General features: G+C 47.8%; 2 protein-coding genes across 5 annotated transcripts in view; one reads left to right on the forward strand and one right to left on the reverse strand.

Annotated features, from left to right (window-relative positions):
• Positions 1-733: 733 nt before the first annotated feature.
• On the forward strand, positions 734-4005 carry LOC117647804 (allergen Cr-PI-like). Its single transcript, XM_034389768.1, has 5 exons — positions 734-888; positions 1311-2071; positions 2155-2313; positions 2398-3055; positions 3378-4005. The coding sequence occupies exons 1-5, from the start codon at positions 780-782 to the stop codon at positions 3950-3952; spliced, it is 2262 nt and encodes a 753-aa protein (XP_034245659.1). The 5' UTR covers positions 734-779; the 3' UTR covers positions 3953-4005.
• A 58-nt stretch (positions 4006-4063) lies between these two features.
• LOC117647813 (protein croquemort-like) overlaps positions 4064-12916 on the reverse strand; it is a 13373-nt gene continuing 4520 nt past the window's right edge. The window contains exons 1-10 of one of the 4 annotated variants that reach the window (XM_034389781.1): positions 12251-12271; positions 9335-9462; positions 9089-9249; positions 8834-8978; positions 8550-8756; positions 8252-8463; positions 7997-8152; positions 7775-7916; positions 7614-7687; positions 4064-7523 (exon numbers count right to left, since the gene is read on the reverse strand). In XM_034389781.1, coding sequence (XP_034245672.1) covers positions 7235-7523; positions 7614-7687; positions 7775-7916; positions 7997-8152; positions 8252-8463; positions 8550-8756; positions 8834-8978; positions 9089-9249; positions 9335-9454 — 1506 coding nt within the window. In that variant the 5' untranslated portion in view covers positions 9455-9462; positions 12251-12271 and the 3' untranslated portion in view covers positions 4064-7234. Of the gene's footprint in view, positions 7524-7613; positions 7688-7774; positions 7917-7996; positions 8153-8251; positions 8464-8549; positions 8757-8833; positions 8979-9088; positions 9250-9334; positions 9463-9656; positions 9904-9942; positions 10180-12250; positions 12272-12916 lie in introns of those variants that run through there. The other 3 variants (XM_034389789.1, XM_034389802.1, XM_034389796.1) reach the window with 3 other exon arrangements.

Here is a 12916-nt window from a genome sequence, read left to right on the forward strand (position 1 = left end):
TATCGAAATAACTTCACTCCTTTTTTCACTCACATTTTCATTATGGAAATATGAAGTTTACTTTTTTACAATTAAAACCATTTAATTAAGAGCAAACACCATGTGATCATTTGAAAAAAAAATCTTTGAGTGATTACCAAAACAAAAGGAACAGCAACAAATATACTTCAAGAATTGGTAGTCTAAGTCTAATTAATCAGGTAATATGTACAACATGCAAGCTTTTAGAGAAATCAGACGCTAGTTGAGCTCTGGTGCGGCGAAGAGGTAATAAACGATGAGTTGTGGCGCTTGCACAAACAGTTCCAGTTTATCGCCAGAAAAAAGGCTGTTTAGGGCCGAAATTGTTCTCGAAACAAGTAATGTCCACAAATAGTTGGCTCATCTCGGTCTGCCGTCGAAGCCTGATTTCGCTTATCACGGGCGGCGGTGTCGGGTAGCAGCGCGTTCCGTCCCAATCTGCCCAAAATGACCGTTGTTTTCTTGCCTTGTTCAAAGAGTGGCGTTACTTGTCTATCTCTTTTTCTCTGCGTCGCAGGGGCGGTGCTGCCGGCCGTGCGAGAGAGACAGCCGCCTTGGTTGCCATGGGGCTGCTGCGGGGCCCCGGGAGCGAGATGCTCACGCGGGGCGGGGGGTCACCCTGGTCGCCCCGATACCCGTTGACACCGAGCTGCCCTCTGCCGCGCACTGGCCCGGGCCCTGGGGGCCCTGGGACTGGCTTCGTATAAAAGGGCCCAGAGAAGCAGGCAACGGTACCACTTGGTCAGTTGTGAATCAACATGAAGGTCCTCTTCGCCCTGGCCGCCCTCGTGGCGGTGGCTGCCGCCATCCCCACCTACGTGCCCACCAGCTACAACTCCGTCCACCAGCAGCCCATCGGCTCCCAGGGTAAGTCAAATCGACTTCCCTCTGAAAACTCGCCAAGTGGCGAGGGCTCCACGGTGGCCTGCAGCGCCTGCAGTGGGCCAGAAGGCCGGTGGAGGAGGCCAAAATTCTAGATGCGTTTTGAGCGCCAGTCACTAAATGGGACTCAAACCGAGCGTCTGACCCTACCAATCGATTGCCCTTCGAAAGAGGAACCCATTGGTGGGGTCACACGATCGGTTTGAGTCCTGTTTAGCGACTCTGAAGCTCAGACCTCGTCTAGTATTCTGGCCGCCTCACCGGCCCTCTGGCCCACAGTGCGCCGTGAATTCCCTCTGAAAACTCGCCGAGTGGCGAAGGCGAAGGCCTCTACGGCTGTCCACGGCGGCCCGCAGTGTGCCTGCAGTGTGAGGCCCGAGCCTCATGGGAACGCCTTCTGCTTGCAGTGTCCAAGGATGTTGCCACCAAGCAGAAGCTCATCCTGCAGCTGCTCGTCCGCGTCCAGCAGGACCTTATGTACCCCGAGCTGATCGAGCTGGCCAAGAGCTGGCAGCCCGAGCACATCGCCGACCGCTACGCCAACCAGTACGTCGTCAAGAAGTTCTTCTCCATGTGGAAGCAGGGCATGCTCCCCAAGGGCGAGATCTTCCACGTGTACAACGACTCCCAGCTCAAGGAGGCTGTCGCTCTCTTCGACATGCTGTACTTCGCCAAGGACTTCGACACCTTCATCAAGACCGCCGCCTGGGCTCGCGTCCACGTCAACGAGGGCCAGTTCGCCTACGCCCTGAGCGTCGCCGTCATCCACCGTGACGACACCTACGGCGTCGTCCTCCCTCCCCTGTACGAGGTGTACCCCCACCTGTACTTCCACGGCAGCGACATGGCCGAGTTCCAGAGCGCCAAGATGCAGGGCAAGATCAACTACAACGCCATGACCAACTGGACCACCAACTCCGCCATCCTCCACCCCGAGGACCTCCTTGGCTACTTCACCCAGGACGTCGGCCTCAACGCCTACCACGCCTACGCCCACCTCTACCAGCCCTTCTGGCTCAACAGCGAGAAGTACGGCCTGAACATCGACCAGAACCGCGGCGAGGCTTTCTACTACTTCTACCAGCAGCTGGTTGCCCACTACAACCTGCACCGCATGGCCAACTACCTGCCCGAGATGAAGGCTTTCGACTGGACCGAGCCCATTGAGGTAAGTGGAGCTCCCTGCGCGACTTTCCAACTATTCCGTACCCGAGTCAGTCTTTTAACGAAGCGCTTTTTTCCTATCCGCAGCACGGCTACAACCCCGACCTCGTCTACAACAACGGCAAGTACTTCCCCGCCCGCCCCGACAACTACGAGATCTCCAGCCTCAACTCCTACACCGTCGAGGACGTCAAGATCATCGAGAAGCGCATCAAGGACGCCATTGACTCCGGCTACGTCGTCGGCGTAAGTTTTCTCGGTTGTGTGACGACCTTTCCGTCTGGCGGCGGGCCGCGACTAATTCTAATCCCCTTGGACTTCCCTTTGCAGAAGGACGGCAACACCGTCTCCATCAAGAGCTTCGTCCACGGCATCAACATCCTGGGCAACATCGTCGAGGGTAACGAGGACGCCGTCAACTCCCGCTACTACGGTTCCTACGTCTCCATGCTCCACAACCTGGTCGCCCTCATCATGGACCCCAGCAACGAGCACGGCGTCGCCCCCGGCGTCATCGGCCACTACGAGACCGCCCTCCGCGACCCCGCCTTCTACGCCGTTCAGCAGCACATCAACGGTCTGTTCCAGCAGTACAAGGACAAGCTGCCCGCCTACCGCACCGAGGACCTCATCTACCCCGGCGTCGCCATCAAGCAGGTCGCCACCGACCGTCTCGTCACCTACTTCGACCTGTTCGACGTCAACGTCGACCACGCCGTCGAGGTCAACACCGCCGATGAGGCCGACAAGATCAACTTCGTCGCCAAGACCGCCCGTCTGAACCACAAGCCCTTCTCCTACAAGGTCAACGTTGAGAGCGACAAGAAGACCAAGGCCGTGATCCGCGTCTTCCTGGGCCCCAACGCCGACTACGTCCACTCCAACTTCTACGGCAAGCAGGCCTCCGACGTCTACTACGGCCACAACACCGCCGACATCGACCGCCTCCGCCACATGTTCGTCGAGCTGGACCGCATCCCCGTCGACCGTAAGTACTTAGAGCTGCTCTATGCTCCACTGCACTTGTTGCACAGTGGGCCAGAAGACCGATAGAGGCGGCCAAAATCCCGGACGCGTTTTGAGCTCTAAAGTCGCTAAATGGGACTGGAACCGAACGTGTGACCCCACCAATGAATTTCTCTCCGAAAGATGAATCCATTGGTAGAATCACACGCTCGGTTCGAGTCCCATTTAGCGACTCTGGAGCTCAAAACGCGTCTAGATTTTTGGCCGCCTCCCCCGGTCTTCGAGCCCACTGTCTGTTGACCCTGTGGGACTTGCCTAACAAACCCTTTCCTTCCTGCCCGCAGTGAACCAGGGCGAGAACGTGATCGAGCGTCACTCCCGCGAGTTCACCACCACCGTTGGCGACAGCCCGTCCTTCAAGTCTCTCCAGAAGCTGGCCGAGTCCGGCAACATGTTCGTCGACAACGTGGACCACCACTGCGGCTTCCCCGACCGCCTGGCCCTGCCCATGGGCCACAAGGCTGGTCTGCCCCTCACCCTCTTCGTCATGGTCACCCCCTACGGCGTTGACGGCGAGCAGCAGCAGCACGGTGACTACTACCACGAGACCGTCGTGCCCCACGGCCAGAACGTCGTCTCCTGCAACGGCCTTATGACCGTCGTCGACAACCGTCCCCTCGGCTTCCCCTTCGACCGCAAGATCGACAACTTCGGCCGCTGGGAGCAGGCCCAGAACATGCACTTCCAGACCGTGTACGTCTACCACAAGGACAGCACCGTCCCCCAGCAGGGTTACTACTACCAGCACGAGGCTGCCGACGTCAACAACGTCAACGACTTCGACCACCTCCCCAAGTTCGTGTCTGGCCAGCACCAGATCGTCAACGTCAACGACGAGATCCACTACAACCAGCTTTAAGCTGACTGGAGCCAGTACTTGAAAGGAAATAAAATAATGTTGTGAACAACTAACTCCCACAGTCTCATGTCTACCCCATGTCACATGCAAGGAGGAAATGACACGACAAAGTAAATTTGATCATAGGTATTTAATTCGATGCCTTACTTGTGACACACATGACACATGACCAACGTGAACATTTATTGAACAGCACTGGGTTTGCCACGTAGCAATGAGGCAGCTACATCCACATAGCGCTGCTTGAAATGTGAGGGACAGGCAGCGAGCGACGCAGGTCACCAGGAATCAAGAGTTTAGCCAATGCAAATACAACCAGGAGAGAACATGCTAGTCATTCCCTGCTGATGGAATAGAACTAGAACACCGCTAAAGTGCAAGGTGATAGTTTGTGGGAGAGAAGGAAGCACATGCCACTTATGAGAGGAAAGTAAAACTAAACCCCACACAAAAAACTTGATTACATTTTACCTTACAGTTTTTACTTGCTAGAGGTTTGGCCCTTTTTTGATCGATGTGCTGGCCCTAATGCAGTACAAAAAGGGATAAAAAGTTAAAAGGTTCTGCTACAAAACATTACTGCCCAGAAAATAAGGAATAAAAAGATCCTCCTTAGTAAAAATAACTGCTGCTTGAATTATTTCTTGGACATTTAACAAATTGACACATGAAGTACCTACATTTTCCCGAGGAGGTTAAGTAATGCCTCGAGCAAAGGTCTTTTGAACAGTTCAACGATAGAATTAGAATCTGACAAAAGTTAAACATTAATATCACAAGTTAGAGGGTACACATAGCAACTGCGTTCTTAAATATTTCATTAATGAGGCACTTTTGATGTTTCATACAAAATACTTAATGATACAATCAAGCTCAGTTATGCAAAGGTCTTGAAGAATCGTTTTTCATGGGCAAAATAATTTACGACAGAAACATTTGTAAAGTGTCAGTCACAAAGCCCACACCCAAACAGTGGTTGATAGGTGCAGAAATGTGAGCAAGCATATGGCAAAAAGAAATTTCTTACATTTTTATCACAGATTTCCTTCACGGAATTTCAAGCCATCAAGATTATCAAGAGAGATAGATCAGAGATTGCCTGAGTCATGTAGAATTGACATCGTCCTTAGCAGAAAACCACACCTGCAGGAAATTCTTTCCAAAGCAATTACAAAATTATTGCAATCCCATAGCAGCAACTACAAAAGTACAAGATTTGATTACTATGATCACTGAATTACCATGAATGACTGGAACAGTCACACATCATTAGAAATTGCAATTCTCTTTCTAAAATTGAAAATAGTTAATGCTTATGGTGCAAAATGGGAGAACTAGCTATGTTGCTAAGGCTTTTTGTACTAATTAATTAATTAATTAGTACAAAAAAGCAAAAGTTAGAGTGAACAAAAAAGGCACTCTCGAGTGGTGAAAATGAAATGCGGTAAACAAACCAAGTTACAAAATCACTCTCAAATTATGAAAAAACAACAAAAGAAACAAGCCAAAATTCTTAAGCAATATTATAGGGAATATTTTGATTATTGAATTTTAATTATTCTTTCCATACTTACTACCAAAAGGCACAAGGTAAAAAAAATGCTTCTTCACAAGGTCTTTTTAAACTAAGATACTAACTGATAGCAGAAAAAGTTTTGAATGCAAGGTAACACCCAGAGGAACGTTTGGCCACATATTTACTAACAGTCGGTCCAGGTGCAAGCTCTACTCCAAATTCAGTTCTGCTCTTCTCATCCTTGACACCAAACCAGGAGGGGAAAATGAACACAAAAGATTCTATTTGAGGGACTAGATACACACCCTATGGTAACAAAAAGTGACCCTATCAAGACATTTAAAAAAATAACCTGAGCTTGTGAGGACATAACTGCCATCTGTTCCCAGTGGTTCCACTGTAATATGGTTAACCATTTGGGTAACAGGTTCATTATGGCACATAGAATTTGGTGATATGACAATGCACACCATGAAAGGAATTAATGGTTTATAAAGCTTTTATGGTTCACACACACAATAATTTTATGACCGCAGAACACAAATAAAATTTTAACCAAATGAAAATGTTAAAAAAAGGCTTGCTGATTGCCAGCCTTGCCGCACAAATGAGGGTACAAGTGCTTTAGCAAGTGTTTTCCTTATCTTCAGATTGGCAGATATGCCTTGGTCTGGTTTTGCTATCTTACAATGCAAGCATGTTATATTCTTCAGACAGTAATGGTAGCTGAACAAGGTTCAAATGGTGCTGGGGGCAGCGCAATTTACAATGCATTTCTCCATTATCACCACTACATAGAAAGGTTGCAGAAGGAACTTTGTTATGTAGCAGCACCTTATATTTTCCCTAGCATTTCAATTATTTCTTCAATGGTCCCAGAGACAATAAAAGACTTAGCAAGCAGCCTATGACTGCAAACTTCTGAAGCAGTGAGGCATTCTATTAAAATGTGAACCAAAACAAAATTGGATAAGGTGCTTTGATTACAGAACCCTGTACATAGCAAATGGCAACACACTATCAGTGTGCAAAAGCCTAGGTAAAAGTGGAAGTATAAAAGCCCTAATGAGGATACAACTTTTGAGAGAGCCTTGAAAAACAGACTAGCATTATTGAATTCATTGGGACAAAACTATTGTAACATACAATATAATACTATCACAGTTACATAAATATCATATACACACTTATTTTAAACAATAAAAAAAAACCACCGCTATTTTGAAAAAGTTATTGGAAGACCATGCTACAGGCCATTGCAGATACAACATCTTCAATAAATTTTACATATGCGTTAACACAATCTTTGAGAAAAAAATCTAACATGATGATACTACACAAAAAATAAAGATAAAGTAGGAAGAAGGAAAAAAAAAGGAAGATAGGAAACAACGGCATGAAAAATTACAAAGTACTTGGTAGGTTTATCAGTAGCATTAAAAAGTCTCATAGTGCAAAGGATCATAAGGTAAACGTTAATGAATTAACTTTTGTAACGAATTAGAGTACATATTACAGTTTATATAATCTAGACATTTTCCTCTCAGCTTATTTGAGGAGCAGTTGAGAAGGGGCAGGAAGGAGGCACTTCATTCAGCCCGTAAGTCAGCAAATGCAAAAATGCCAAAATGTATGGAATGTTTCACACATTGTCCGACATTGTCGCTAGTACAAGTCCTTCAATTAAAATACAATAAAAGTGCAGTCTTTCCCAAGTGATAACTTACAATAAATGGTTTAGGAATTAAATGAGCAAATGTTTGTGGTTAATAGATCTCTGAATAGGAGTTTTCTTGTGGTCTTTTAGCAGAATCAGCTGTTGGAGTGATTAAAGAAGCAGCTTCATCATCATCACCCCAATTGCCACGAACAGTGATGATGACAGCAATGGTCAAAATCATAGCCCCTATTCCTGCGAAACCATAAAATGTGATGGTTCCGATTCTTGATAAATTCAATAATAGCTTCACTTGGTCGCCAAGTTCTGGAGTGAGCTCTGCAGTTTGTCTGAAGAAGAACATGGGCATAAGAACCTTGGGAACCTTTTCATACATCCTGAAAAAAGAAATAAAATTATATCACAAATATACATAAGCACCAGAGAAAAACAAAATGTGGTGTGCGATTATACAGGCAAGAACTTACGAAAGGCCAGAGATAGGCTCCAATAAGATATTAATTTGCAATTGTGCTTTCACTTCTAATGGCAGTCCTGTGCTCTGAAAATTCAAACCAATATGACAATATTAATCAGAAAAAAATAATGTTAAGAGCAGCTGGCATAGGCCCAGCATCTTAGTTCTTACAGGTTCGAGATCAACAAAGAAACCATGCTCTGATCGGTTGGGGTTCATTCCATCAACAGAGTCAATGTACCAAGGATCGGCATCAAGAAAATGAGGATAGGAAACATATGCTGGGGCACCATTTCTGCATTTTGACATATCCCTGCAAGGTTGAAGAAAATGGAATTAGACAAACTGAATATACAAATCATAGAAAACTGTAATTCATTAAAATAATAATACCTGACACCACTAGGCATAACTTTTCCCTTAAAAGAAAAACACTCGTATTCAGGATAAAGAGTTCCATTATCAAAGTCAGCGGGTGATCCTTCAAATCTCACACCTTCAATACCATACTTTTGTGCCATCTCCTCACTTTTGTTCAGTGACACGTAACTAAAAGAGAAAAATAAAAATGTTAAACTTGATAAGGACACCGAGTAGTCAACCAAAATCCTTCCAGACAAGAGGGATATAAAAATTTTGAGTGCATACCTGCAAAGATCAGATGCAAATACAGGCAATTTGGTACTGTCAAGAGTGGGTGGAAGAAGTTCACCTGTTGTACCATAGACTTCACCACATGATCCACTAAAGTACGGTGTATGACTAGCATAGTTCCAAGAATGGAGCATTCCTAATTGACTCATGTTTTGTTGGCCAGTGTACATGTTAAATGTGCCATCATAAGTCTCTGACATATTTCTCTGTAATTGTAGGCAAAAATGAAGCAATTCATAGGAGGGAGCCACAAAACAAATGTGGACTTACACAAATATTTTCACTCACTTACCGAAAAGAACCAACCAAATTTGTCAGGAAATGATACATTTAAATACTTCATAACTACAGCGGCCTTATTGAGAATCGGGTCTTTGTACCCATCAAACATTAATTCTCTGACAGTTCTCTTAACTGCAAATGATTCTTCAAAATTTAATGCAGCATTTAGAAGTACTTTATAAAAACTTCCTAAGTTTTTTGCCATGCTTGCAATTGTCTAAAGAAAAGAAAATTAAGGATGAGGCTTTCAAATTAACAAAACATATTGATTTCCATGATTCCAAAATTACTTACTGTTGCTAGGACATTTAGGGACACAATTTGGTCGTCTGGTGTTCCAGACGACATGGAAGGAACAAACTGCCATTCTCGAACTTGTTGGAAAGTAATTGAGTCATTTTCAGGGTGCCACTTCATATTCACTCTGGTATGCTTTTCCCTGTAAAATAAAATAAAATACCAAGTAAGAAAAGGTGCAACTGATGATTTCCACTTCATGAATACCAAGAGAAACATTTTGATCATCAATTGAGATAATGAAATACTTACAGATAGGTGTAAGGGCCAACCTGTTGAACCTTAGGTTTGGCTTTCCCAGCTTTAACTTCCTCAGGATTGGTCCAGTTAAAGAAGCGTATTTCAAGGTACATTGGAATAGGAGTTTCTCTCCACATCTTAAATCCCACAGATGATGGACTGAGAGACAGTTGCTGAAAAAATATGAATCAGAAAGACAATTAGATCAACATTATTTTACATATTAGTCTTAAACTATAGAAATGCATCAATGCTTACACTTTTATAAATATAATCAGCTACATCACACCAAAATAGACCAGCAAGAATTCCTCCAAGAAGCAGAAGAGTTCCCACGCTAAACACCGTCCCTTTCTTGCAGGCTGGAGAGCAGGCCATGATAGAATCTGGAAAGAAATAAGTAAAAATAATGAGGCCAAATATTCAGTGGAAAAAGTTTGTTTTAATCATGTAAGAGCTGTGTTGGACAGTAATTTTGTATTTCTGATATTTTAAGAGTTAATAGAGAACAGGAAGTTGAAAACAAAGACTTCACTAATTAGCAATGGGTTCATAAGAATTGTCCAAAAAGAAGACCTACTAGGATAAGGTAGGCAGATAAGTCTGAAGAAAAATAATCCACGAAGAAACGAGTGTAACCGGATACCCTCATTGCAGTAGCACAATCACAATTCTGGTTGTCATACCAATGGGAGGTTAGAGGTTATGGATGACTTGGAATTTCAAGGGCAAGAAAACTAGAGCGAACCAGAGGGCTTTTACTGAGTGCACCGCACTTTCTTTAAGCGTGTCACCAAATCAAAACATTCACGGACGTCCAGCGCAAAACAATAATCGTCCCATATGCAACAGCAGAAAACCAGTACCTGTTCCACCTCCCTGGTCGAATCTCTTTGCTCAACTGAAAAGAAATATTGAACGGATTTCTGTCGGACGACACCAACATACTACTACTGGGCGAAGACTTCCTTCTTCATGGCCGTAATTTGAACGATTCGGGATGCGAGTGCAAGTCGCTTTGTTTGTGACTGAGAAGCTAATGACACAATCATCAACAAACTCCACTCCCACAGGCAAGACTTCCCCCACTACTGCAGCTGTCGCTGTCGCTGCCTTCTGCTACGACACCAGTCTCCCCCACCACCCTTCTCTCCCACCCCCTCCCACCCTACTCCCGCCCCTCCCTCCACCCCCGCTCCCGCGGTACGCACTGCTGCTGCTCTGCTACTGCACTCATGCACTTCCCCGTACTGGGGAGAAAACTAAACAGAGAAATGACGAGTCGAGTCGCAGACGAAATGGCCTGCCCGACCAGTCATTTCACCGCTCCATCTCCCACTCGCTCGGCGTTCAGCGAGGGTGCGAGAGAGACAGAGCGACTGCCTCGAGACCGCTTCAACAACGGCGGTTGCATACTGCATGCAGATTTGGGGGCGTGGGGCATCGCTAGAGGCATCGCGGGGTGCGTCGGTGAGTCAGCCGCGAGTCGTTTCGTCACTCTGTCTCTCTCGCACTCATGGGGCTCTCCGTAAGGGTGCGAGAGAGAGACAGAGCGACAAATCGAGCTTCTGAATCGCTCGGCAGGGTGAGGCCGGGTGAGGCGCGAAGCGAGACCGCGAGACCGCGGGACCCGATGACTCACTGCCTTGCTTAGCCTCGGCCATGGTGGGCCCCGGCCGACAGCGACAAAGAGCGTCATGCTCTCGATGCTCCCCAGCGACCAAGTGTTCCGTCGCTCTGTCTCTCTCGCACTCCCGACGGAGCGCCCCACGAGTGCGAGCGAGACAGAGCGACGAAAGCATGACACCCACTTGTACGGGAAAATAACCTGTACCCACAACAGAACGGAAAAATTAAACTACACTGTAAATGTCTTACGGTGAAAGGCTGCACCAACATATTATGGTAGGGATTTTCTCCATAATACCAACAAAATTCGTCAAAATATCTATAAGGTACAGTGAATTCTCAATGGTATGTTACAAGGTCAGCTGCACCACCATAATATGGAACATTTTCACCATAATATGGAGAATCTTCACTGTAGAACATTTAGAGTGTACTTGACAGCGCCGGATCGGCTTTTGTGCCTTGGACCGTTCTTATATCTCTCTCCCTCTCCCCCTCCCTCCCTCCCTCTCTCCCTCTCTCTCTCTCCCTCTCTCCCTCTCTCTCTCGCCCTCTCTCTGGCGTCACGCTCGCACCACTGTCGAAGCAGACAGACTACGCCCAGCCAATTAGTGTGGTCATAATCTCGGACGTGGTTATCGCGATAACAGCGCGTGGAGTATCTGCAAGACCTTGGTGCTAAGCCTGGCGATTGCGGCCCAGACGATCTCCGTGACCTTGACGGCCTTGGTGGCCTTGACGAACTTCAGGGCCTCGACGGCCTCGACCGGGGTCCTGGACCAGCGAGGCTCCTAGGTCAGCGATTCTCAGCCTTTTTCGGCTCGCGACCCTCACGCAGTGGGCCAGAAGACCGGGGGAGGCGGCAAAAATTCTAGACGCCTTTTGAGTTTCAGAGTCACTTAACTGGACTCGAACAGAATGTGACCCCACCAATGGATTGCTCTCCGAACGAGGAATCCACTGGTGGGGTCGCACGTTTGATTCGAGTCCCGTTTAGCGACTCTGGAGCTCAAAGCGCATCCAGAGTTTCGTTTCCCCGGGCCCCAAACACGGCAGTTTACGGGCGCCAAACGCTCCCCCTTTTGGTCCGCAAAGACCCTTTTAACGGCCAAACTCCTGGGCACCAAATTTTACCCTTCCCGCCCCCTATTGCCCCCTTTCCTTCTGTTTCTGCGTGCTAAAGTACGGAACTTTTCACAGTGTGGTGGTCCGTGGCCGGCCAAGACTACCAAGAGTACTCGAGCTGCGGTTCAAGTGACACGGTGACGCGTCCCGGTCTTGTGTTCGCATGCCTGCATGCCTGCAGGCCGACGGGGGCAGGGGCGAGAAGGTCAACCCGGTCGCCAGCACACTGGTTCCGAGAGTCGTTTTCGTCACCCTGTCTCACTCGCACCTTCAGAGGACGTCCCACGAGTGCGAGAGAGACAGAGCGACGAAAACGACTCTCGGAATCGCTCTGCCGGTCCCTTCACCGCAGACAGACCGCAGCCGCAGGCAGACCAGAGAGAAAACCAATCAATCATCCCCCATTTTTCGGAAACTCACCCCACCGCTCACACACTCCGCCGAGCGGCCGCGTGTGATGACTCCGAGAGAGGCAAAGCCAGCGAAGCACGCCAAAGGTCGCACGATTCCGAACCGTCACTCTACGTGCCGGCGGCGTGCCGGTGCTGAGGCAGTGTGGTGGCGGTGGCGGAGGTGGTGGAGGAGGTAACGCGACGCACTTTGTCCGACCGTGTTCGTTGGGTGTGTCTTGTGGCGCGAACAGCTGTAGCGTACACACTCGCATGCATGCGCGCGCGCACACACACACACACACATGCACACACGCGCGCGCTTACCCACTTACGTACCACATACACACTCGCCCTCCCCCTTAACACACACACAGTCACTCACACACACACAAACACATGCACACGCGCGAACGTTCGAACAAAGTCCGTCATCGCTATTTCGGACTCGGAGACTCGGAGACGCGGAGTCTCCCGATAAGAGCGATACCTTTCTGGGAACTAGTGCGGCCGATGCAAATGAGCGGCAGTTTGATTCGGCGCCACTCGAGCGCCCGGCGCGGTGTACATCGTTTGTCCGACCGACGTTTTTCCGACCTGCCGAAATTGTCCGACCTCCTTTTCCCTTAAATTTTTGGTCCGACCGACGTTTGTCCGACGACGTTTGTCCGACCGACGTTTGTCCCATCGACCAGAG

Source organism: Thrips palmi, unplaced genomic scaffold (genome assembly GCF_012932325.1).
Source record: "Thrips palmi isolate BJ-2018 unplaced genomic scaffold, TpBJ-2018v1 HiC_scaffold_10, whole genome shotgun sequence".
Lineage (NCBI taxonomy): Eukaryota > Metazoa > Arthropoda > Insecta > Thysanoptera > Thripidae > Thrips > Thrips palmi.

Coding starts and splice junctions, on each gene's coding strand:
- LOC117647804 (XM_034389768.1), top strand. CDS start 780: ATGAAGGTCCTCTTCGCCCTGGCCGCCCTCGTGGCGGTGGCTGCCGCC. Junction 2,314..2,397: donor ACTCCGGCTACGTCGTCGGC/GTAAGTTTTCTC, acceptor TTCCCTTTGCAG/AAGGACGGCAACACCGTCTC. Junction 3,056..3,377: donor GGACCGCATCCCCGTCGACC/GTAAGTACTTAG, acceptor TCCTGCCCGCAG/TGAACCAGGGCGAGAACGTG.